The sequence below is a fragment of the Nannobrachium achirus genome, assembly GCF_963921795.1.
Source record: "Nannobrachium achirus genome assembly, chromosome: 6".
NCBI classification, from domain to species: Eukaryota; Metazoa; Chordata; class Actinopteri; order Myctophiformes; family Myctophidae; genus Nannobrachium; species Nannobrachium achirus.
This window is the reverse complement of record NC_137815.1, coordinates 35,193,692-35,220,399: the sequence shown is the minus strand read 5'-3', so window position 1 is coordinate 35,220,399 and position 26,708 is coordinate 35,193,692. Positions and strand designations below refer to the sequence as shown.

The 26,708-nt window shown below is 42.7% G+C and overlaps 1 protein-coding gene across 1 annotated transcript in view; it reads left to right on the top strand.

Annotated features, from left to right (window-relative positions):
* Positions 1 to 26,708, top strand: part of tex264a (testis expressed 264, ER-phagy receptor a) — a gene marked incomplete at its 3' end in the record, with an annotated part of 111,589 nt that overhangs the window by 2,291 nt on the left and 82,590 nt on the right. The window contains exon 2 of the mRNA XM_080728174.1: positions 19,644 to 19,865. Within this exon, the coding sequence (XP_080584300.1) occupies positions 19,644 to 19,865 (222 nt within the window). The remainder of the gene's footprint in view (positions 1 to 19,643; positions 19,866 to 26,708) is intronic.

The following is a 26,708-nucleotide window of genomic DNA, read 5'->3' as shown; positions in this document are numbered from 1 at the left end:
TGTGTCTGAAAGAAATGAACCACAATTCCAAATCTTACAATTTTAATACTTCCAAATAGTCATGTGATGGTTTGATTTTTTTTTATACCTAACCGGTAATATCGGATGTTGACCACTTGGGGGCGTAGATAGAAGCTTTTACCGAGTCTTCATAATCAACAGCCAGTCAGCCACCTGTTATTTTATATACATCGATAATATGGATCTTCTAAGTGAGATCATGATGTCTCCTGTTTGTACTGTTACTGCTTCTATGGAATGGGGGAAATGCCGTGCTTGTGTTTGCTCTGCTGTATACAAAGAACCAGTGGACTGGGTCAAAAACAGTGGATTAGGATTGCTTGTAGATCGGCTACTTTTGTTTTGAACGGTTGATCATAGAGGGACGTGCCGCCCCTCTATGGATGTGGAGGCGGCCGCGGTGGTCCGCTGCCCCGGCGGACCACCAAATGGACGGCGCCGCCACGAAAACACTATATCAATCAAACAGTTAGGCAGCCTAGGCTATATACATACTGTCTCAGATAGCATACATGCTAGGCTAGCTTGCTTCCTCCGTGTTGTAGTTGAGCCAATAAAGGTTATTTGACCACGTTCACCACGACGTTAATCGTCGCTATTGTTGTAAAGACGCAATGAAGACCTGTGTGGCTTCTAACACGTTGTCCAATGTCCACTACATCTATAAACTATAGCGCGTGTATCCAGTTGTTATTGAATGAAGAGGACAGAGGGAGAGGAGGCGGGTCGCTGTGTGAGCAGTGAGCATGTCATGTTTCTGCGCCATACACGTTCTGTGGGGGAACACTTTTTGGTGTATCACCTAACACGCTGTGCCACTATGGTCAGAGAGCGGCCCGGTGCTACGCTAAAACTCAAGCACCCATTGAATTCTGTGACCATCTACGGACACACAATGGCGTTCAAAACACACTGTCGTTAGTTCTATCGTCTGTTTTAAGACTTTCTACGCGGATTTCATTTGTGTTAACATAGCGTTAAGTAGCATGCCTTCACCCATTAACAATGGTGGCGTCTGGACTTTTTAAAATATTTGTTTTTTCGCAACGTGGTAAATTATTTTAACGTGGACTCCAATGGAGGCGATGCGTCCGTGGGACCCAAGGACACTGACGTGAATGCGTCTTTAGGCAACGTGAATGCGTCAGAGACGCGTGACGCGCACGTAATGACGTCACTGCTACTGTATGGTAAAAGTTACTGTCCAAAAATGTAAAGCAGCCCGGTATTGTGCCACCATACGGCCCATTTTGAAAAGAATGGGGTGGAATCTCTATACGATCGATATAAAGGCAGAAAAGGCCAATGGCCTATGCCAAAAATGTGCAGGTGCTCTTCACCATACCAGTTTGTGCAACACGGTAAAAAAAACATATGTAAATCCATTTTAGGTAAAAAACTATCCAAGGTAAATTTGCATAAGGAAGTATATGGGCCTATTATTCTGCATAAGGGAAACATAGGGAGGCTAGACCGACATAAGGGAAAGTATTCCAGGGCGGCAGCCAGCAGGCCAGCCTGGTGACAGGTCTAGAATCTGTTCCATGCAGGGTTATTATTATTACAATCAACATGTCATGCTCAGAGCTGGGATTTAAGTTAGAATAGATAGCCTCTGACGTTTGCCTACCACTGCAGAGCAAATCATAGATAATAAATTGGTCATTTCTCAGCTGAGATCTGTTCATCACCCTACTTAAAGTTCCTCATTCCACCAGTCAGTCATCACATGAGTGTTTAGTCAACAAGCAGTGCCCGCACTGCACACACAGCACAGCAGCTGGCTTGTTCCATGGGAATATTTACTGACTGACATCCTACTGATACTGATAAGGGTCAAACACTAAACCTACTACAACTGGACCAGTGGCAGAAGGGGAAACTGTGTCATGTGGCCAAACAGTAAACCCTGTAGTTAAAGGGCATGACTGTGTCAGGTTGATTTGTCAAACTGACATTAAAGGGGCATGGGTTTACTGTTTGGCCACACTATAGTGTGTGCCAGCGCCTACGTCATTGTAGTCCTTAGCGGCCATTTCTTGGGTAAAAACACAGGTGTTTCAATTGTTTAATTGCATAGAACTAATGCTATAGTCTAATCAGAACACCTGTGTAAGGCTGTGTTTACCCAAGAAATGGCCGCTCTTAGAACTACATTTGGCACACACTATAGGCTACACATTTGGAGAAGTGCCAAATGATCTAATAGCACTAGCTCTTGCAATATTCAAATGCTTTACTTACCGTAAGTAAAAGTATCAATACCCTATTGTAGAAATGGTGTTTTACAAGTAAAAGTTTGGTATTCAAAATTCACTTGTTTGAGTAAAAAAAGTATTGGCATCAAAATGTATTGCCAAAGTATATATGTATGAAGTGGTTTTGAAATAATAATCAAAATCTACAAATTAACTGGTAAAACTACTAAAAGTTTGAAAATAATTATAGTGGAGTAAAAGTACAATAATTGCTTTTGAGATGTAGTGGAGTAGAAGTAAAGTTATATAAGTAAAGTAAACAATACCTCAAAATTGTAAAGTACTTGAGTAAATGACAACCACTGACAATATTGGATCACACCTGTATGAGGTCTTGGTTAGTGTTGGATTGTTGTGTCAGCTTTCCAGATTTTTGAGTGCTCACTGCTCAGTGTGTCGTGGTAGAGCAGGGGTCGTTTTCAGGCCAAGGACCCCTTCGTCGAGAGAGAGATGAAGCAGGGACCCCCACAACCTTTTTATAGAGTCCATATAGTTTCATCATTTGACAGCACAATCATCAGTGTATTTTGGATTCATGTCAATTTGTGTTTTCAGATATTTAACCACCTGAAATGTCAAATACTAAACTTGACCTTTCACTCTGTGCTTAGTCTGCTCTTTTTCCCCTCTACACCAAAGCTCTTTGCCAAAAATAGCCAATCTACAAGCTCACAACGCCTCGCAGCACAAGGCGTTGTGAGCTTGTAGATCTGCTATTTTTGGCTGAAGTTCTCAGAATATGGACGCTAGGGTTCAATAAAAATAAAAATAAAAAGTTTCTATCACACAAAGATTTGTAGTAACTCTCGGGACCCCCTCGGGGGTCCCGGACCCCCTGTTGAAGACCCCTGTGGTAGAGTGAGTTGGACCGTTAGGACCATATGGCCAAATGAAGTCTGGTGGCCATGGCACACCGAAGCACCTGGTGGTTGTTGAACCTCCTCTTAGTATAGCTTAGTTGATTAATTCCCCCTGTCTTGTGTGGCTTCTGTCACTGACATCAGGTTGTTCTGGGGCTGTCACATTGGGAGCTATTGCCAAAGCCATTTGCAGCTCTTGCCAGCAGCATAGAAAGTCAGTTAAAAATTCTGTTAGCCACATGCTTGGTGCAGTAGAAAAGATGTGCATCTGACTGTGTGACTGTTTGGTCCACCTCTACAAGTATGTAACTTTTTCCTAAAAGTAGAGGGTTTTGTGGAAATGATTACATATGAATCATGCCAGTGGATCATTTTGGCTAGAGGTCCAATAAGGAGCATGATAAACCTTTTCCACAGGATAATCATGATGGCTATTATGCTGCTTCGCAGGTTCAGTATGTGTTCATCACATGTCCTGTCAAGTGTGCACAAAGCATTCTGCACTCCCATGTGTATACAGCTTTCCTGGGGTGCACATGCAAGAAAAGTAGCATGCGGAGGCTTATGATGCCCTGAGGATACTACTTAAGGTCCCTGCCTATTATTATAATTTTAGTTATTTCTACATTTTTATCCCAAGATTTTGTGACCCATTTTTTCACCCAGTGCCAATTGCCCAAACTGTAATCCTGGGCACTGGTCTCCCTCTGCCAACCTGGGGAGAGTCCTGAACTGAGCTCATGCTTCCTTCAGTGCATGAGGAGTGAGCAGGCTGTTCACTCTTATCACGTGACAGGGGGGAGCTTCCCCGGTTGGATGTAGCTTGTGGAAGGAACAAGGAACACGTTATTCCAACCACTTATTTTCACCTCCATCAGGGGCCCCGGCTGGCCAGGGGGAGGCATTATAGAGACCAGGATTACTGCATGTTTTTTTGTGAGGGTACCTAGTACTACCCTAGGGGACACGGGGAGAACATGCAAACTCCACACAGAAAGGCCCTTTCGCCAACCCCACCTAGGGTTTGGGCGCTGATGACGCGGAGTAGAGAACACGCCCCTAGCGCCCACACCTTCCCCCCCAAGGGAATCGATACCAGGACCTTCTAGCTGTGAAGCGACAGCGCTACCGACTGCGCCACCGTGCCCGCCTAGATGATATTATTGAGGATATTGTCAATACTGGGAAGAGCCAGGCTTCGTAAACACTGGAGAGTCGGCCTCTATTTATGATTTTATGTTTTGTTTTAGTTTGTTCTTTTTTTTCCTTCTTTGTTTTTTTATCCCACAATGTTGTAACCCATTTTGCACCCAGTGCCAATTGCCTAAGCTGTATCCTTCCTGTATAATCCTGGGCACTGCTCAGCCAACCTGGGGAGGGCCTCGAACTGAGCTCACGCTTCCTTCAGTGCATGAGGAGTGAGCGGAGTGAGACCCTGCTGGCCAGGGGCGCTCTGATCAGAGTCAACGGCAACCACACTTGCAATTTCCAATTGCATCTTCCTATTGTTTAATTTGTTATGTGTGATGAGATGTTGATAATTTGTATCTACTCTATGGAGCCCCTGTGTGTCTGCCTCAGCTCTGAAATAACGTTAGAATTGAATTGAATTGATCACATGGTCAGGCTGTCTAGAGCTTTTCATATGCTTTATATTCACATGATTTAAGATGGATATTTAAGATTATAGTATGCTGTAAAATATTGCGTTTGTGAAGGACTCCATTATGAACGTACATAGAAACAGAAATACAATATAAGCTACTGTATCCTGATCATGAACAACATTATAGAAAATTGTTACATTCAAATTTCAAAATACAAGCCAATTTTGTCTAATGTTGTCAAGCAATATACAACACACACATACAGTACAAAAAAAAGATTTAGTTTCAAATGAGATAATCCATGTCAAACTCACATTCTGTACATTTTTTGCATATATTAACATATATTATATTAACTTCTCCCATCCCTAAATAATATCACTGGTAAGAAATTATCACAATCAGCATTATTCTGTTTCTAGCTTTATCTTGTTCAGCTGAAAGGCCAGGGCTATGCCATTATAGCCTTTTGCTATTATCACACTTTTGATATATGATAATGTTATTGACCTTTTGTGGATAAGCTGATTCAGAAAGGCCAACTACCCTTCAACCACTGATTACCTGCTACCAGCCATTAGTACACAGGACGCCAGGATACTGTGATAGAAATTACGCTCAAATGCGACATGGCTGAACTTTGGCTATTGTGAAACCTGGTTGTAGGTGTACTGTAGCTTCTCTACGTTAGGTTCATGTGTCACTAGCCTGGTATGGCAGGGGTTGACACTAAGGTCTAAGAGGCACTTGCCCGTCGGGCAAGTACAGGTCATGTTCTACTTGCCCAAAGGTCATGTACACTTGCCCAAAAAGTAAATCGTCCATTATAAAATGATAGGTAAGATTTTAATTACCACTCAATTTAACTCAATAACAATTTGTAATCATACCTCAATACCTCCAAATCCAAATACCTAGGTAGTTATGATTGCTATGGTTTCACACTTTGTCATTTTTTCATGGCCAGGTTCAGGTGTTTAGACAGATATCTTGTGTTGTTTATAGACGGTCGTGTCCCCTCTCAAATGAGCAATTGCCCAGTCGGGCAACCTGAAAGCAAACTTCACCTGCCCAAAGTTTTATTTACCTGCCGGGGGCAGGTGGGCAAGCCTTAGTGTCAATGCCTGTATGGCCAGACTAATATCACTGAGTTAGATTTATTTTTTATAGCTCTAGCACAGGGGTCTACAACCTTTTTCAGGTCAAGGTAGTGTTGATTAAAACTATGACGGAAAATGTTCGTTGACTACCTTTTTTCACTGACGAAAATTCAATATAAACAAAAACTGAGCTATGATGACTAAAACTAAGACTAAGTATTGACAATTGAAAACTAGATTCAAATGTTAGGGAGGGTCTAGTGGAGAAGAGATCCAGTAGAACTAAAAGGCAAGTCGTTTTATGCTTGCTTGTGCTCACGTGTTGCGCTCTCAAAATAGCAGATCTACAAGTTCACAGCGCGACACGTTGTGAGCTTGTAGATCTGCTATTTTCAGCATGCAACCAAGTGTAAAATCCCCATCAAGTCCCATCAAAATACATTTTTGTCCACAAAATCAACTGTAGATTTAAGGGGAGCACACACTGGACGCGGGCGGCTGCGCAGCACTAAAACTAAAACATTTCAGATGACTAAAATATGACTAAAACTAAACAATTTTGAGAGAGAGAGAGAAATTAAGCATGGACCCCCACTACATATTGTACAACATTGTGTTGCAGATTAAACATTTTCAACTTGACCACTGGCTCTCCTACTTGTTTTGCTCTTTTCCCCTGCACCAACTCTCCGCTGCAAGGCCTTGTGAGCTTGTAGATCTGCTATTTCCGGATAATGTTCCCCATCACACAAAGATTTGGCGGATCCCCTGTAGTAACTCTGAGGACCCCCTTGGGGGTTTGTCTGGTTTCCAGGCTAATGTCTCACAGCCCCGATTACCAACATGTTTGTTATTGACAAAGGACTGGCGCAGAGAGCATGAGATTTGTAGGATTTAAAGGCTGAATGGTTGATTGCAAAGTGCATGTTGTGGTTAACAGTGCCCTTTGCAATGGGCTTTACCTAACCTTACCACTCAATGTTGCTTCTGTTTGACCTGATACAAGGAACAGAATCGTGGCAATTACTTCTTCTTGTTGGAATTCTTCAATAGTATGGTTCAATCAAAGCTAATTACAAATCACTCAAGAGTAATAAAACATGGACCGTAATGGACCTGTGTGTCACTGTGGTGTATGCACTGTGCAGGTACAGTAATTTCCTTTCACAAGCTTAACCAACAAGCTAGAGGAATCAAATCCCCATGTTTTCTTTCAGGGTAACGTAACAGTGTCCCAACCATGTAATTAAAAAACACATTTAGCTATAAATTGAACTTTGTAAAGAAGTGAGTCACTGTGAACAGAGACTGTTGCACACATCATAACAATTATTATCTGTGCTGTCATTTCTTCCCTGTACAACGACATAGAATTCTGGAGCTGTGAATAGGTTGGATTGCTTTCAAAATATACAGTATTCTTGGCATGTTGCTACTACTGTATGTGGTCAATGTTGCATACAAACTCCTGTACATGTTTAGCCACTAGATGGCAGGATTGGCATTATATTTAGATTTGATCATATTGAGCAGTATCCTTGCAATATTTATTCATTGTAAAAAGATAATGCACATAAATACATAATGACTACTGTAAATTAGCTCAGTAAAGCCCAGTATTACAAGAGCCCATTCAGCGAAAGGGGCAATTTCATGTTGATGATTAATTATTAGATTTGGAATCTGTGAAGTGTAAATTACTCCCTCTCCTCCTTATAAACTGCTGACATTAGTCACAAAAAGAGTTAAAGTAGGACTCATACATTTTTCCCTAAATCTTTATTTGCCAAAGTGGAGCAGTCTTCCCTGTGGACAGTTTGAGGGCTATGTTAGTGGCTTTGATTTGACTGGTTTCCAGTTGTAGGAGAGGTGATTGACATCCTCCAACTCACTGACAGGAATTTATTCAGAAGCAGTGGATAGCCAATTAGTACTAGTCCTCACAGTGCATCTACCTCTAGTTACTTCCTGTGTGTGTGTGCGTGCGTGCGTGTGTGCGTGCGTGTGTGTGTGTGTAGGCACTGCGTACAATTGCTTAGATTTCCATAATGCTAACCAAGGTCTCATCTCATTACTGCATCACATTACGTGTTTTTTTTTCCCAGTTGAAAATTTGATATTTCTGCTGAGCAAGTGACAGTCATGAAATGATCCCTCAAGGCTCCAACTCTACTCTAAAAACAGTTTTTTGGGAGAAAGCTAGCCAGCTGGACAAATGGACAACACAGATGTACACACTATTCTCAAGTAACTCTTTCAGACATATTCCGACACTCAGGGTGTGATCTATTTATATCAGGGCTGGCAGTGGCTCAGAGCGGCCGCTTGGGAAATGGGAGGTTCCCAGTTCGATCCCGGGCTCCCCCAGAGCTAGTGCCTAATAAGTGTCCTTTCCTTGAGCAAGACAATGAACCCATAATAGATGCAGATGAGCAGGTTGGTGCCTTGCATGGTTGTCGGTGTGTGAATGTGTGTGTCTGTGAATGTAATTAATGCACATTGAAAAGCGCTTTGCATAAAGGCGCTATATAAATGCACCATTTACCATATCATATGTAACTATATAGTGTGGAAAAAAATACAGTATAAAATATTTTGTGTATGGAAATTAAATATTCGCTTCCCATTCATTTCCATTGATTGATTGATTTAAGACTTTATTAGAAGTTTGCATAGGAAACGGTACAGGACAGTACAGTTCACTGGAACAAGGTCAACTAAAAAGGTTAAACCCAACACGAAAGCTTTTGAACTTGTCTAAATTGGGGTCACACTCCCTAATATACAATATTCTGTGTATGGAAATTAAATATCCGCCTCGCATTAATTTCCATCCCATGCAAGCAAAGGGCAGAGCAGTGGCAAAGCACATTGTTTATCTCCTGCCTGGCTTTGAGTTCAACATTGGTGTACCTTATCCCCCCCCATGCGTGATTGTACTCGATTGCTCAAATGACGCAAACGACATTTTACATAATCATGTCATCAATCACAGCATTTCCACGCTTTGCTGAGAAATACACACAGAAAGCATCATATTACACTACAGTATATATGAAAATCTCTTCACAGGGATTTCCCCGTGTTCATTCATGGCAACTGAAAAGGTAAAGCAATCATCAGCGAGTAAGAAACCTCAGGTTGAATGGGACTTTATTGGCGAGGTTGGACTAATATAGTCGTAGAGAGACTAATATAGCTGGTATAAAACCTTGACTGGCTGACCTCTCAGCCATTATACTTCATATTATACAGAGGATCTTTGATCAATGCCCAACTGTCCTTAGTGCAAAGCCAGGCTGTATCTGACTGGCTGCCACTGAGAGCAGTATTATTCTTCTCAGAGGCTGTAGTAACGGCCTGGGCAGTTGTTCATCCCCCACCCCCACAAAACCGTCTACAGAATTCCCCAGTTTGTTTAGACTTTTATAGAAAACCCACTCATGTCTTCTCGTCACAAAGAGACATTTTTATATTGTGTAGATGTGTGGGAGTGGTAAAGCGAGATCAGGTGAGACGAGACACTCTGTGAAACTGTCACAGACGGGGAGTGTGAATTGGCAGGAGTCCGACTTACCTCGAGTGCCTCACCTCCCTGTACCCCCCAATCCATCAATAGATCTGCAATACATCTTTATCTGCAATACATCTTTATTTGAGATTTTGAATTCAATTGGTTTTCAAAGGCATGCATGTGTACGATACATCAATTTTCCATGCAATAGGGTGGTGATATAACCTGAAATCGATTGCCATATCAACACAGAGTCATGATTAGTTTCCTCATCCTGCGTGATGGTATGTAGAAACAAGGTTATTCAATGGTTAAGTATTCCTGTTTATAGTATACAATAACACAGCTGCCAAGGGAGCAAGAGAAGACAGAGAGGAATACTCTTGAGGAGAGGCAAGAGAAGGAATATCAGTTTGGGAGGAGGGAGACGTTCATATCTTTTTTACATGATCTCATTCCCCAGACTCCCCATGCTGGAGGGAGTTTTGTACTGTATCCACTATCCGACTGGCTATAGAGTGGTGATTAGGGATCAGACGATAATCGTTATTAATATCGTTTATCGTGATAAAAAACCTGCTCACAATAATCGTATCGCAGAGATTTTAATTTATCGTGAAATTGTCCTCTGTCATACTTTGGGATCAATTCACCTAGGATAGGATCTAGGACCCCAATGGAAACAAGACCACAAGGACTGTTATCCTTATCCCTTATCCCTAAAATCCTTTGCCATTTTTTACTATTTTGATCATATTTCAAATAGCTGATACACAAGCTCACAACGTGTCGATGTAGATCGGCTATTTGACGTTTTTTAAAGTCTTTTTCAAAATAGTAAAAAAAGAGAAAGAAGTTTAGGGTTAGGGTACATTATAATTGTCCTCTATAACTACAATGTAAAACCAAAAACACCTTAAAGCTATACTGTGTAAGTTGCTCAACTTGTGGTCAGTAGCTCTATAGCAAACCTCGGTCGCGTCCACGTCTTTCGGGCCGTTTTTCGGTTCTCACACCCCCGCGTCTGCCTCCACCTCGCCGAGATCTATCTTTTGAGGGGTCCCTGGTTCCTGTGCGTTCAGCCATTCCGGAGATACACTCCTCACCCATGCTTCACCGATTAGAGACACACGGGAGACTACAAATATGGCCGCCCTAGCGACCCCACTCCAAGATGCGCTGTGATTGGCCGGCAGTGTATAACCCTCGCTGTGATTGGCCGGTAGTATGATGACGTCATTTTGCAGCGAAATTCTCCCCCCCTCACGGCTCATAGAAAACATATAAAGAGAAGGCTTTTGAAGCTGAAAATAACGGAGTGGGGGTTCTAAAACCTTAGCGATTTAACAGTTAGGACCATTTTAAGATTTGTTTTATAAAAAAAGTTACATGGTATAACTTTAAATATTTTATTTCTTTTAGAAATAGCTAATCTTTCACTCAATAGGGGAAATGCCTGTCGCAAGTTGATGATGTCATAAATGTCATGTGTGATCTATCCCTATGGAATATGGATGCTGGGGTACAAGTGGGTTAACAGAAGTGGTATTTTAAGAGTTTTCAGGATATTTTGATTATCACGATAACATCGTAAATCGCAATTATTTTGGCCACAATAATCTTTACATGACATTTTCATATGGTCCCATCCTGGCATAGAATTCCGTCGTTTTAGGGGCAAGGCCAATTGGCCTTTTTGAAGGCACAAAGGCCAAATGCTAGGGCAGGAAGGCCATCAAATAAAATAAATAAAATGGTTTAGACCATTGAAAGAATTCATTGAATTTAGGGGTTAAGGATGATTTTGAAATGTAGATTATCTGCAGTGAAAGAAACCTCAGCCCTGCACAAATCAAACTTATTGCATTGGTCAGGGGTCATCAACCCCTGGGCTTGTGATGGGCATTTTCCTCAAAATATATTTTTGCCACGGACATGCAAAAGGAGTGGTCAATAATATTACTATGAAATAAAATACTAAATGTATACTAGTCAAGTAGACATGATGGAGAACACATGCTGTGTTTTTGCCAGACCCATGAAATGGGTAGGCCTACATAAGCAAATGTCGGTCTGTCCGGGTTTTCTATATAAAGGGTATATATGATGATGACATGATGATGACATGCCTACAAAAGGCATGATGTCATAAATGATGATGACAGACAGGGGGTCTGGCACAACCAGGTTGACCTGGTCTAGTTAAAGAGGGAGAGTGTTTAGTCCTCATCCCAGTAAGTAGGAAAGCTGAGAGAGAAGGCGTAGATGGAGCAATTTATAACCCATTTTCAAAAATTGCTTTAAAAGTCAATTGTATTATTTCCATGGCCATCTCTGAACTATTGTCTAATTTCTTACCTTCTTCACTTTCTATTTTTTCCTGGCTTTATACTTTTCAAAGCACTAAAGACAATTAGAGAAGAATTGTCATATTGACGTCATCTACCGGTCATTATTCATTTGCGTAAAAAACCCGGGCTCTTTATTAGAGTGTTAATGTCAAAGGGCATTTGAGAAACGTAGCTCTTAAACTCTTAAGTTAAAATTAAATCATTCATTGGCTTAATGGAAGATATTTTTTGGTATGTTTCTTTGCCATGACATTTCTGGGTGTACTGGCACCAGTGGCCAGTGGTTCTCAAATGTTTTTCAAAATAGTAAAACAAAGGCAAAGAAGTTTATAGCAATAAGGGGTAAGGCATGGATGAAGATATATCTGAGAATTTCGACAAAAGACATTGTTGTCTACATGACAAGTAAGAGACACTGGTGTCTACATATTGACAAGAAAGAGACAGAAGGAGGAGAAAGTGGTAGGCCTACAGTCAGCTGGAGCATTAAGGCCACAGTGGCCTCAGGGCATGCCATTTCTTTGAGGGGCACAAGGCCAAACTGAGGGGCAACGACGGCCATGGCCTTCATGGCCTCCCTGAAATTCCTGCCCTGGTCCCATCCATAGTGGTGACACCTCTCTACCACTGTGGTAAAGATAGAAAAACAGTGTGCTGGACTCCAGGCTCAAGCCTCCAGCCGGCTTGCTGTGGCGATGCCCGCCAGTAATTATACATGCCAGCACTCCCAGGATGCCACGTGTAATTACCTGGGAAATCTGAGCACAGCGAGAACCGTGAAGGGACAGAGACACACTTAAAGCTGAGAGAGAGAGAGAGAGAAACGGGATAGAAATTGAGATATGCAATGGCTGGCTCCTCACTCAAGAGGCCTCTAGAGGCAATGGATGGAGAATCGCATTTTGACACTTGGGGGGGTTGCTCCTTCCTCTCGAACTAATTGAAGTTGTGATATGGGTCGTTTTGAATGACTGAATGAGTCTAATTTGATTCTCATGGTCATTACGAGCAATGATTTGGGCTCGGATAGGGCTTTATAGTATTATATTGGCAGCAACATTTCCCCCCTTTTCTGCCTCTTCGCATGTTTCCCCTCCTTCTCCACTCGCTCCATTGGCTCCCAGTTACTGTCTGCACAGAGTACAAAACACAGATGTTGGCCTACAAAGCAACCAAAGGTATGGCACCCCCATATCTTCAAAGCCTACCCTACAGCCCCTACAACACAGGGAAGATGACAGAACCTTCCCTAAAACATCCGGGACAACGCTGTACATGTCCCAGACTCTTCTCCCTTCAAACTGTGGAACGAACTCCCCCATAGCAATTAGAACTGCATACTCACTCCCATTGTTCCGCCCTAATCTGAAGACTCACCTCTTCAGACTCTACCGTAGCCCGTAGCACTTTCCCTAGCCTTGACGACCTTGCAGGCTTATGCAAAGGCTAAAATGTTATTCTGATTTTTATATTGTTTAGACTGATTATAGGTTATTGGTTTAGCTATGATCCTAGACTACTGTTTCTATCCAATTGATGTATTATCTCGTGTTTACCCTGATTACTGTAAATCGCTATGGATTAAGAGCGTCTGCCAAATGCTTAAATAGTCAATTGTAATGTCTCGACTAAAGCAGCGAGGAAAACCTTGGTGGTTAAATTAGGCTATGTTATGAATTCAGGTTGTAAGAAAACAGTTGGCTTTGTTTATGTACATCTGTTTGCACTCTATTCATTTGCATAGGTATACTAGCTGCCGTGTAGCTAATAGCCTGTGCATTCATTTGGTTTGAAACAGCCCATCACAGTAGTACACCCATGGCAGCAGTGCTGTGTAGTCCTATTAGTTTCACATTTCCTTTCCCAGTGTGTTTTCTCCGGCTGAGCTGGCCACCTGCAGGGTGGCTAATGGCTTTAAGTCAGCTGTGACAGGTTACCTGTCATTTCTGTAGCACTGCTACGAAACGCCAAAGCCAACGTGAGTTATTTTGGACAGATTGTTAATCCCATATACATAGTTGTCCTGCCTGCGCTCCTTTGGCCGTCTTGCTTTTTGCTACAGAAGTGATCGCTGCCTGTCACGCCATCTGTCTACAGCCAGCGGTCCTGTTTCTCATTTACAGAGGAAAACCGCCGATGCCGCTGTCCATCAGGCAATCCTCTAGTGATTGCAGCCAGGGCAGTGAAGTGTATTGTTTGTGCAACACATTTATCCAGTGGAACTGGGCTATATAGTAGATGGGATATGAGTTCTGGGGGAGTTCTGTGTTGGCTGCCTCCATGGTTCACTGCAGACAGTGATTCAGAGACAATGTCGAGGTCCGTTCAGATAGAGGCTCTGAATTTACAGATTTATTGACTGCCCTGCAGTTAAACAGACCATTCACAATCATAACCTCTCAACTCCATCTTCGCAAAACAGTCACTTTCTGTGCATTCACTGTTAAGGGAAGAGTGATGCCTGGCATCACTCTTGTTGTACTTCAGCTTCAGGCAAGCGGGGAAAGCCTGATTTAATATCCATGGCACGATGGTATCGCTTGCCGAAAATAACATATTTTTGAAGCGGTGAAAGCCGCTTCCAAGGAGTGGCTTTGTCTGTCCCGTACATGTTTTTTTTTGAGGATTCCCATAGATTCTCAAGGACTAAGGAGTGGCTTTGTCTGTCCCGTACATGTCCCGAGCATGCAGAATTGAGGATTGGTCAAGCTTCACATGACAATTTGGCCCTCCAGACAAAATCATTCATTCATTCAGAATTCATAAAAATATAGAACTAAAGCACATAGAAAGTATAGATCTAGAACACAGAATGTATAGATCTAGAACACATAGAATAAAAATTCACCGCTTCACTTCGAACCGAGGTTTGATTTTTAATCAAGTGACACTGTTGTGCGATGGTGTATAAAGTAAGCTTAGTTCTGTCTTCTCTATCTTAACCTTATCATACTTTACTTTACATTTCTGGGACACTATTCATGATGCATTTGTATTAAAAAAGAGGTTTGTCCCTTCCAACAGTTATTAAAGATATGATTGGTGAACTCGACCCTTGAAGCCAATAAATAACCATGTGTGGCATTTGAAAGCTGCTCCATCCATCTCTTGTGTAGCAGCAACAGCGACCCAACTGTGAAGCAGACCAGTATTAAGTACAATGTATTCCCAGCTGCAATAGATAGCCAGAAGGGAGGGGGCAGCCAGGCTAGAAGCAGCAAAGATGAAGAGAGTAAATCCTCGTTAGGTGTCTTGTAATAAAGAATTACCTCTATCAGCCCTGCCTTTTTATTGTCAAAGAGTCCTCATCCATCAAAAAGGCCTTCTTACCTCCAAGCAAAGAATTGCTTTTGAAATTGCTTTACCTTTCCGACAGGTCCCTCCCCAGAGACTTTGGCTTAGGCTGGAGGAACCAACCAGGGCAGATATGGGAATGGGAGCTTTTGTGAGACTGAGAGAAGGCCAACCTGAAGTCCCATGGACAGCAAAAGTTGAATTCATCTGCTTTTCTTAGCATGGGGGTGGCGGTTAACAAATTAAATACGTTGAAGACTTAGCGGAAGAAAAGAAACAACAGAGACGTTCCCAAAAGTGTGGATTTGGGAAATAATTAGAGTTTTGGTGTTCAATTTTGACTGCTTCTGGAGGTGTAGTACTGTAGATGCAGTGTTTACACAGTTGTGCTGAATCTGTTCTTCTCCACAGTGTGGCAGGGCAGGGTAACTCCACATCTCGCTGGCCAATTAGCAACCCAAGAGCTCTGCCTTCTCCTTGGCATCTAACAGTGGAGCTCTCGCTTGGGCTAATCAAATGCCACTCTCTCAACTTTCCTAAGTCTCTCTTTTGAGCGAATGGTATGGACTGGAAGCCCGCCTGCTTTATCTTTCACCCCCACAGCAGCTGCCTTTCACAGCCACAACTGTCTCAGCCTTGGTCAGAGTCAGAGAATTTTGTTCCTTTTTTGTGTGGTCGATAGAATCTCAGATGTGAACAAAAGAAATAGAAGCGGGGAAGAAACTGAGGGAGTCAAGTGCACAGAGTGGTTTAGCTCTTTCTCCTAATTGCCTATAGTCTCTCTGGGGTGTGTTATTTGGAGTGGAGGAGGTGGAGGGGAGCAGAGATGGGATGCAGTCAATGCTGGCTGCTTGCGCTTATTGCCTGCTACTGTGTGTGAGTGATAGCTGGAGCTGTGAATGATATCATTAGCGAGCCGTCGGTTTTGGCTAACAAGCTGTAGTCTCTGTGCATAGGGAGAGTGAGAGGTGGCAAGGTGGATGGATGGAGGAGCAAGACCGTGGGAGGACACTTGTCATCCATTCTCTCTTTGAAGGGATATTACTGCGTCTTATCATAGCCCGCCAGTGTTGACAAGGTATACATACACATATAAAAGGTGTGTTGACACGACAGCCCGTGTTTTTTGTCACTGTGATGTCTAGGAAGGTGGGAAATGCACCTCATACCTCCCACTGCACGAGTCATCTGAAATTATGACCCATTACAACAAAATTATGTTCAATCAAATATTTGATCAAGGTCTTTTTATTATAATTTTATACAAATAACATAGCACATTTGTGTTTGTACCGGTAATAATAATGTGAAGATCCAAAGTCAGTTTGACGTCCATTATCCATGAATTCAAGTCTCCATGGGGTTAGTAGTCGATAGAAAAAAGTCATTTCGGGTGTGAACTAGGGCATTCACGAATAGTGATTTTTAGTATTCGAATTATTCGACCTCAAAGTATTCGAATAGTCAAATATTTGACAGGACTGGCCAAACTGTCAAATATTAGTCAGCAAGAGGTGAACATTGTGAGAATAGCCGATCTACATGCTCACAACGCCTCGCGTTGCGAGGCGTTGTGAGCATGTAGATCTGCTATTTTCACAATATTTATCTGAGTCACATTAAATGTAATACCTACAATTCTAAGTGCTTGTCAGGGTGGGGGTCCCCAGTTCAAATATGTTTATTTTGGGGGTCACGGCCTAAAAAGGTTTGAGAACCCCTGGTATAGAGCATTAACAAATTCATCCACCAGGGGCATTGACAACGCATTCTTATGACTTCCTATCTAGCCAAGTTTTATAAACTATATACTTCGGTGAACAACGTCGAATAGTGACTTTGATATTCGAATATTCGAATATTTGGTGAATGCCCTAGTGTATCCCTTTAAGATGTTGTTTTCTTTCAATGCTGTATATCCTTATAAAACATGAATGAAGCCACAGATTGATGGGCTAAATGAATGCAACTGTTCCATCCACACTGTTAGTTGTTGCTGTGGTGGCTGTAAGCGGCTTATAGTACACACACTGCCATTGAGGCTGTCTTTGTTTGCACAGCCCCCTTTCATTGATCTAAGCAGTGGGACCAGTATATCTAAGGCAGTCCGGACAGAATAATTTCCCTGTCACTGGACATAATCTGTGTTCCCATGGCTCATTGTTTAGTGGTTGTCAGAAAGGAGGAAGGATGGAGTCGGGTGACGGCATAGATTATCAGCTCATGTCGGACGGTAATGTCACTCATTACTATTTATCCATTTGAACCCAGACATTGTGATGTGTACATGGGGAGGGGAGCGGATTTGTGATCAAACGGATTTATGTCAGTCACACACCGCTTCCGACGGCAGCCTCCCTCCAGCCGGCGACACTGAATTATGACGCGCAAAGATATGAAACAAGTGTGTGAGCGCGGGGAACAGACTGCAGAGCGGCGCGGCACAGCCCTGCAGGGGTGTCGCACCACATTCTGGGCCCTGGGTACAAGGATTCACTGCGGGCCCCCCCATGAATGTTCTTCATATGGGGAGGGGATTTAACCCATTTAGACTGGGAACGCGTCATTACGCATTATGTTGTGCTTTAAACATTGAACAAGCTCACAGCTGTGAGCGTGTAGATCTGCTATTTTTGAAAAATCGTGAAAAATATTTCAAATCCTTCTAAGGTTTTTGGAAAAACCTATGTTTCTATCTATGTCAGTGGTGCTCAAACATTTTCATGTGAAGGACCCCCAAAATGATATGTATTTGGCCACGGACCCTCATCTCAAAATATTTAGTTCCAGGGGGTAGGGAGTCTAGGGACCCCCCCAGAATCAAAATTTGAGATACAAAAGTTATCTTAAAAAAATACATATATTCAAAGATTTGCATACATTTTCGCGATTTTTCAAGTGCTGCGCTGCGAGCTTTTAGATCTGCTATTTTTCAATAGCTAAAGCATAAAATAATTAAGGCCCCTCCACCTTGGGCCCTAGTAACTCAGTCCCACTTTCCCCCCCCCTTGTGACGCCCCTGCAACCCTGTGTGTGAGTGACAAAGTGAGACAGAGAAGGAGAAGCCGAGGAAGGTAGTGGAGATGTGATAATTATGAGATGTGTTGAGAGGGTGCCAGGGAACGGCATGGGAGAGTGTTCCTGGATCCCATCTGTGCCCTTTTCTCGCTGCCAGCCCCCGACAGACGCCGCGGGACGCAGAACACAAACCGCCAGCAGGTTTTAACAGCAGCTCATTGCCATCCATCCATCTCTCTCTGAGCTCTGGTCTCCTTGCTCCCCTGGCCAATTCTAGCAGCAGTCAGCAGCACGCCAAGAGAGCATGCACTGACTGTAGCCTAGAGCTGACTGACAGAGCTCACTCTGATGAGAATCTGAGTGGCCGATTATCTGTTATTTTTAAAAAAAAACTATTCATGGCATAAAATGGTATTACTGTTCAATGTGTTGTTGGTTGGTCACTTGAGTATTTGGTCCAAAAAATGTATCACTTTAGTTTTAGAGAGCACATGTTATGTGTTTTAGAGCTTTGATCACAGGCGTCAGGAGGTTTCAATGAAAGAGTCAGTTATTTTTTTTTTTTAAACAATATGTTTATTTTTTACATTCAAAACAAAAGCAAAGCTCAGAAAAAAATAAACAAACAAAAAAACCCACAAAAAACAAAAACCCAAAGAATACTGTCATGAACAAAATAATCATAACACAAAGAGCACGCACATCACATCAACATCCATTCATAAGCCACAAGGCCAGACAAATGACCGTAGAGAGAAAACAAAACAAAGAAAAGAAACAATCACCCCACTCCTGGTTCCTCCATCAGATACTAGGAAAGGTCATTTCCCTTAACAAAAAAGAGTCAGTTATTAATTAATATCCTACCGAGATATATAGCATTGGGGAACAAGACTCTCGATTCTCTCCACATTAAGCCATGTTAAGGATACTGCCCTTTCATACATCGTACATGATAATTACAAAGGCTTTTTAAAGATGTGGCAACCACTCATGAATGTAGTGGACACTTCCAGGTTGAGTACTCTGTTGTCTCTGTTGCTGGTGTTATGTTTTCTTTATTGTTTGTGTTTGTGTTTTAATTCTGTATGGTTTTGGTTTCGTTTGTGTCTCCGTATTGTTGATGTTTATTAAATGCAACAAAGATTCTGTTCTGTCTGAGCAGAACTGATTGTGATATACAGTATGATGTACTGTAAACCTAATAAATTGCATTAAAAAGAATTATGATAATTACAATTTACAATTTAGGCATTTAGCAGACATCCAGAGCGATTTACAATAAGCAAGGTAATACATCAATACATCAAATGGACAGCAATAGTAATCTAAGAAGTACATAAGTAGACTAAGCGCCTTTTCAATAACAACGTTATAATAAAAATTGCTATCTAAAATGCATGTATGGTCAATGAGGGTAGGCAAGAGCTACTGTACATTAAGTGCTATGGGCTAAGGTGAGTCTTCAGACCACGGTGGAACACCAACCAACCCCATATCCCAACAGCTGCCACCAGGGGATCACAGGGGAGGGGGGGGGAGTGGGACATGTCCCTTTGTCCCAATCCTACCTTTGTAACCTAATCCCCTCCTCTGTTGTCTCCCCTTGTCATCCCCCAGAAGGCGTTGGAGAAGTGTCGCTACGCGGTGGGCAGCGTCCTGAGCGAGGGCGAGGACAAGCCGGACCAGGAGCTCCTGAAGCTGTACGAGCAGTACGGCTTCAAGGTGTTCTCCCTGCCCGAGGTGTCCCACGCCGTCACCGCCTGCTTCCCCTACACCACCCCGGTGTCCCATGTGCTGGCCTCCTTCAAGGTCTACCCCGAGCTCCAGGCCTACATCCAGGTACACTTCAGTCACACACAAGCTCCTTGTTTTTGTTGACTTGTTTTTTAGAGCTGCGAAGTTTGACGTCATTTACACATCCTACCTGGTTCCCGTTTCCCCCCCCCCCATTCTGAATTCCCATAGACTTTTTTCATATCTCGTTAACTGTGTTCCAAACATAAACAAATGATCTCAGTGGTTTGACTCATATGGATTTGAAGAATCAACTAAATTAAACAAAATACACCTAAAATAGGAAATGGGCGATTGTGAAAATATGAATACACATTCAATTGATTTCAATGTTACTAAAGTGTGAAATCAACAAGTTATCTCAAGACACTTTACATGTAGAGCAGAGAGAGTGCTCAAAAGGGTTTAAGACTAGTCCTTCCCCTTTTAGCTTATTGTTAATTTCATTAAAAAGCAAGTCTCTTGCACACCTACACAGGCGGCGGGTCAATAAGGCCAGGGTAGGCTGTGCCTTCCCAAATGCTACGCTGGGTATTTTGCAAATTATATAATACTAGAAGCTGGGCCACCCTTCGGGCGGCCCAGCGTCTAGTCGGCGACCTGGCCAACTCGGAACAATGTAAATAGGGAATGAATGCCCCACCCTTTAGGACCCGTTTTGACCATCTGTCTGCCTGTGTCCATTTATGCCCATATATGGAGATATCTGTATCTGTCTGTCTGTCTGTCGGCGTCCATTTTATGTCCATATATGGAGATCACTGCAGTTATAGTTCTGGGTCCATTTTATGCCCAGATATGGAGATATCTGTCTATCTGCGTCCATTTTATGCCCATATATGGAGTATCTGTCTGTGCCTCCAACTGTGTTGCAGACACAGTGCCGGTTCCCCCTTTAATGCAAACCTCACACCTGTTGTCATAGGACCCGTTTTGAACATCTGTTTGCCTGTGTCCATTTATGCCCATATATGGAGATATCTGTATCTGTCTGTCTGCGTCCATTTTATGCCCATATATGGAGATCTTTGACCATCTGTTTGCCTCTGTCCATTTATGTCCATATATGGAGATATCTGTATCTGTCTGTCTGCAATCCATTTTATGCCCATATATGGGGGCATTCATTTTATGCCCATATATGGAGAACGCGCGTGCCCGTGGGACGAACGGTTCTTGAGATACGCGGATTACATACATACATACACACTCACAGAGATTTTTTGTTGACTCATGTGGCGTACGTGATGTCAGAGCCTTTTATGAAGTGATGTCACAATGAGTCAGAGCTTTCGCCGATTTCCTCCGGAACAGCCTGATGTCAACAATCAACCCCGCATAAGGAGATTCCGAACGTTTCGCGCCGGTTCGGGAAAACCGCGCGTCGGGTCGGGTCGAGACCCGGCACTGCACTGATGTGATGTGTGTGCATACTGTTGTCTATTGTGTAGACCTACAGATTGTTGTCATTGTGTCAGATAGGTCTGTAACTGTTTGGGTCGCTGTATTCTTGTATATAAATGGCATGGAGGCAGTGTCTGACACAGCCGGTGGAGGCGCGCCCCCCCCTCCACCGGGGGGGGGGGGGGGGGGTTCGGCGGGGTGCAGCCTCGCCAAACGTTTGGCTCACCCGCCGCCTATGCACACCTACTAGGCAACAGGTAGAGGAGAAGACCAAACAATTGTCCAACCAACTGAAAAAGAAAAAAACTCGCACACTGTCTTCAAAAGAAAAACGAAAATGTATTTTAATGGGAATACAGCAATGTTTCGGTCTATTTACGTAGACAGGTAGACAGCAACATCAGTGAAAAAGGTGGGTATTGTATTTTAGGAAAGATATTCCTAAAAAGAAATAAAGGAGCAGCTGGGAACTTCTCCTTTGATCCACCCAATCCTGGGACATAATAGAGAATGGTCCAGTGAAGGGACATCTCTCAATGCATGCCATTGTGGGAGTATGGGAATTTCTTTGTTTCAACCATCTATCACAAACAATGGGTGAAAATCATCCGAAGACCTGCCTGTAGAAAACTCTGGATGGGGGCAGGGAAACAAACCTTCCACTATGTCAGTGAGTATCCTGAAGGTACCTGAAGAGACCGGCCCACCTCAGACATAAGCAACATTAAGAAAATCACATCATTTCAATGGTTAGGGTTCACCCATCGTTAGGGTTAGTGTTCTAGGGCAGGGGTCTTCAGAGTTTCTACAGGGGGGCCTATAGAAACTTTTTTCATCCTTCATGATTCCAAAATGCACTAACGATTGTGCTGTCAAACGATTAAACTACGTATATGGAATCTAAGAAAAGGGTCCCTGCTTCATCTCTCTCTCAACTAAGGGGTCCTTTGCTTGAAAACGTTGAAGACCCCTGTTCTAGGGTTAACTGTTTCAAAATATCCTGCAACAACATTGGGCTTAGGACTCTCCAAAATCAGGATCAGCATCGGACCTAAAAATCTTGCATCAGTGACTCTACCTTTAACTGTCAGCCCTTCAGACATCGGCTCAGCATTCTGTTACTGTGCCTGTAAGCCTGCATGCATCATAGCAAAATGAACTCTCATTTGATTTGCTTGCTCTTGTGCCACCACAGAAACCAAGATTAATGTTTGCTCCGTTACCTCAGCCTTTCCGCAATAAAGGAACCTTGTAAAAATACAATTGCTATGGTTTGATTGTTGGCACAATATGGTGTCATTGCTTTGCACGACTCTCCAGTGATGACAGGTTGTTTCGGTGTGTTGGGAAATATCTAGGTTAGGAATGTCTTTCATGATATTTTAATGCTATAAAAAAACCTCTTCATACTTCAAAAACTAAAATAAAAAAGGCTTTATCTTGAGAGAATCTTTATTCTTTGAAAAGAAGCAGAACTAGAACTTTGTTTACTAAGATAAGATATTAAGATAGGGAGACCCCTGAAACGTTATTAGTATACCCTGTACTGTATATTGGCATGCCCAATTGCCCATACTGTATATTGGTTGGATCGCCGCTTCTGGAGAATCTGGACAACCACATATCCGAACAACTCGGCAGCGGCCGAGCACCGCACTCCACCGAGTCCTTGCCGATGTGTGTGCCGAGTTTGAATTCGGTCTGTCCCATACTTACATGGTCATAGCGGTTGGATCTGTGGCTCTGGACTTAGGGTTCATGCAAAAATGTTCATATCTTTTATGAGAAAATACATTTCCATTTTGGGTACAGGACCTGAGATTTGCTACGTTCTGCCCCTTTATTGCCTTGGATGGCAATCGTTCCATATTTCACAACTTCCCTTCTTCTCTGCTCCACCCCTTGTCAAATAAACCGTCACTCTGGTGTTGTTTAATTCATCACATGAACGAATAAGCTCTTTAAAAGCGATTAAGAATAGATGAAGTGTTGAGAAATGAAGGTGCGTCTGGGTCCTGTAGCCCATATGCCGAGGCTGCATGTCCCCAGGACAGGCCTCAGAAAGCTATTGACATTTACTGATGACATTTACAGACATGGATCCATTTAGAGGCAACCCTCTGCATGAATAATGTTCTGTGTGTGTGTGTGTGTGTGTGTGTGTGTGTGTGTGTGTGTGTGTGTGTGTGTGCGCGTGTGCGCGTGTGCGTGCGCGCTGCAATTGTAAATGATCAACCTCTTAACAAGGTAATATACTCTATACTGTACACCCATACCTTATTGTGTGGCCCAAAACATTACAGCTGTTGTATATTTCATGAGTTTAGACTAGACTGGACCCCTTAGTTTAGAGAGAGAGGTAACCCCAGTACATGTTGTATAAATTGTGTTGCTGATTAAACGTTTCCATAGATTTCATAGATAGATTGTGTATCGTTGAGTTGGTTTCATGTTAACGTGTATTTTCAGACAAACCACTTACAACTTCAGAACTTACTTGTTCTGCTCTTTATTCCCTCTACACCAAACCTCTTTGCCGAAAATAGCTGATCTACAAGGCTTGTAATGTAGATATCTACAAGCTCACAACGACTCGCACTGTGAGGCGTTGTGACTAAGTACAGAGTGAAAGGTCAAGTTGATTAAGTATTGACAGTTCACGTGATCTGAAAACACAAATCGACATGAATCCAAAATACACTATATGGAATCTATGAGAAGGTTGTGGGGGTCCCTGTTTCATCTCTCTCTCAACAAAGGGGTCCTTGGCCTGAAAACGTTGAAGACCCCTGTGGTGGACCATGATGACCTTTGGCGCCTACCAGAGGGCAACAAGTGGAACAGACAGGCTGGATGAAGTTGAGCTGCCCATGTGTTGTTATACAGTGTATTGTGTCAGTGAGCATAGGGAAGGACAGGTTAGGGACACACACCACCGAGGGCAGCAACACTCTGCTGTGGCTGTGGATATGCCAGCATGTCAAAGCCAGGCAAGGCAAGGCAGTCTAAAGATAGCCCTTGCGTCCTCTGCAAAGCCGTTTCTGGAAAGCAGCAGGCCTTTTCCCACAGTTTCATATAGGCTATTTATTATCACTCAGCTCAGCTCAGCTCTGGGACTACACTCTGGTAGTCCCTATTTTGTGATCAGAAAAAATAAATATATATCTTATGTGTAGAAAGGCTGTATTATTGATGAGACACTGTCTCTATAGTTCTGCAATATTCAAGTACACACACATGTAGTATTTACTAGCACTGCAAGTAAGTAGCCACGGGAACCTATGGTTCCTGAACCATGTGGCCCACGGGACAGGAGCCTATCTCCTGTTTCTGTTGCATGAAGCGGCTCGATGTACAAGTCCTTCCCAGAAGCCGTGATGTACAAGTACTCCCCCTGGACATGACGCTAGCTAGTGTCACAGGGACTTACCCCCAATCCAGCACATGATGCTGAGTGCCAAGCAGGGAGGCATTGGGCCCCTTTTTTATAGTCTCTGGTATGACCTGGCCGGGGGATTGAACTCTGACCTCCCAATCTCAGGGCGGCCAGTCTAACCAGGGGCGTCACAAGGGGGGGGGGGGCCTTAATTATTTGGCCATTGAAAAATAGCAGATATACAAGCTCACAGCGTGGCACCGAGTGCCGCGCTGCGAGCTTGTAGATCTGCTATTTTTGAAAAGTCGTGAAAATGTGTGCAAATCTTTGAATATATGTATTTTTTAAGCGAATGTTCTGGGGGCTCCCTGGAACTAAATATTTTGGGGGTTCGTGGCGTAATACATATCATTTTGGGGGTCCTACACGTGAAAATATTTGAGCACAGCACAACTATGGCTAAAATGATAATTATGACAATTTTTTCTTAATATTGTAATCACGATTGATAATCACGATTATTGGTAATAGTCGGGGATCCACTTGCCCAAAAGCTCAAGGAATAGGGTTGAACCTGTGATTTTCTGCCGCACTTTTTATTTCTGTTTTATCTATTAGTTTGGTCATTAAGGTCCACAGAATGAGAGGCCTGCTCTGCCGGAAACATTGCGAAAAAAAGTTATGGCCATTTGTATTCACTGTCCCATTGACTCCACTAGAAATATTTAAAAAAGAAAATAAATCTGCTTTAAGTAGCATGTGAGGGGTCAAACTAGGGGTTCTTCATCATTCTGAATCCATTACAAGCATTTGTTTTGCATGAAAAACATTCCTTGGGCAAAATATTGGCCCCCAAACACTGTGAAAACACTGTGAAAAGTGATGAGTCATCACTTTTTTTCCACTTTTCACAGTTTTGGATGGCCAAATTTTCCCCAAGGAATGTTTTTCATGCAAAACAAATGCTTGCAATGGATTCAGAATGATGAAGAACCCCTAGTTTGACCCCTCACATGCTACTTAAAGCAGATTTATTTTCTTTTTAAAATATTTCTAGTGGAGTCAATGGGACAGTGAATATACAAATGGCCATAACTTTTTTTCGCGAAGTTTCCGGCAGAGCAGGCCTCTCATTCTGTGGACCTTAATGACCAAACTAATAGATAAAACAGAAATAAAAAGTGCGGCAGAACATCACAGGTCCTCTCCCATTATGAGGGACTGGATCCCCGGCTATAACAATGGTTATCTTCATCCAAGGGGACCAAGATTATGTTCTCGCCCCTGTCAGTGTGTCTGTCTGTCTGTTTGATCCATGTACAGCTAATCAGCTGCACTGACTGGTGCAAAACTTTGCGTGACACAAGGACAAGCCCATTTCCAGCTGATGAGATTTTCATTTTGCGTTTTCTTTTCAACACCCTTTGTCCAAAACTCATACAATCGGTATTTTGTACAGCGGTACTCTGGAGTGTGATCAAGATGTATCAGTCAGATTTTTTATATTCCATTCCGATTGGCTATAATTAGCATCCGATCCTCCAATTTCAGGAGGGACCAGTTTTGGCAAAGAAGAATGCCACGAATCATGTCGGATATCCCCCAAATTTTAATAACACATTAAGGAACAATGCAGAGCCAAAAGCAGTAGGGCTGCCACAAATGCTGCACTCATATGTTCCAGAAATGAGATTATCTTCACCAAATTAGGCACAAATGCTCTTGTGCGCCATGTGACTATGACCGTCAAACAGGGTTTTCATACTTAGATTAATAGAATTATATTTGTTTGCGTTTAAGTTATTTTCTTAATGTGTTTGCTCAGTGCCATCGGACATTTGGCCAAATGATAGTAATGGCCTGTATGATTGTATTGTGCCTCTGTGAGCCTGATAGATGGGGAGATGAGGTGTAAAGTGTTCTGGTTTTATTGTTCTTTGTGTAATGGTGAGGACACAAGTTGAACAAATACATAATTGTAAATGGTAAATGGTGCATTTATATAGCGCCTTTATTCAAGGCACTTTACAATGATTGTGCATTACATTCACCCATTACACACCTTACCCTAACCTCTATCCCTAAACTTAACCCCTAACCCTAACCCC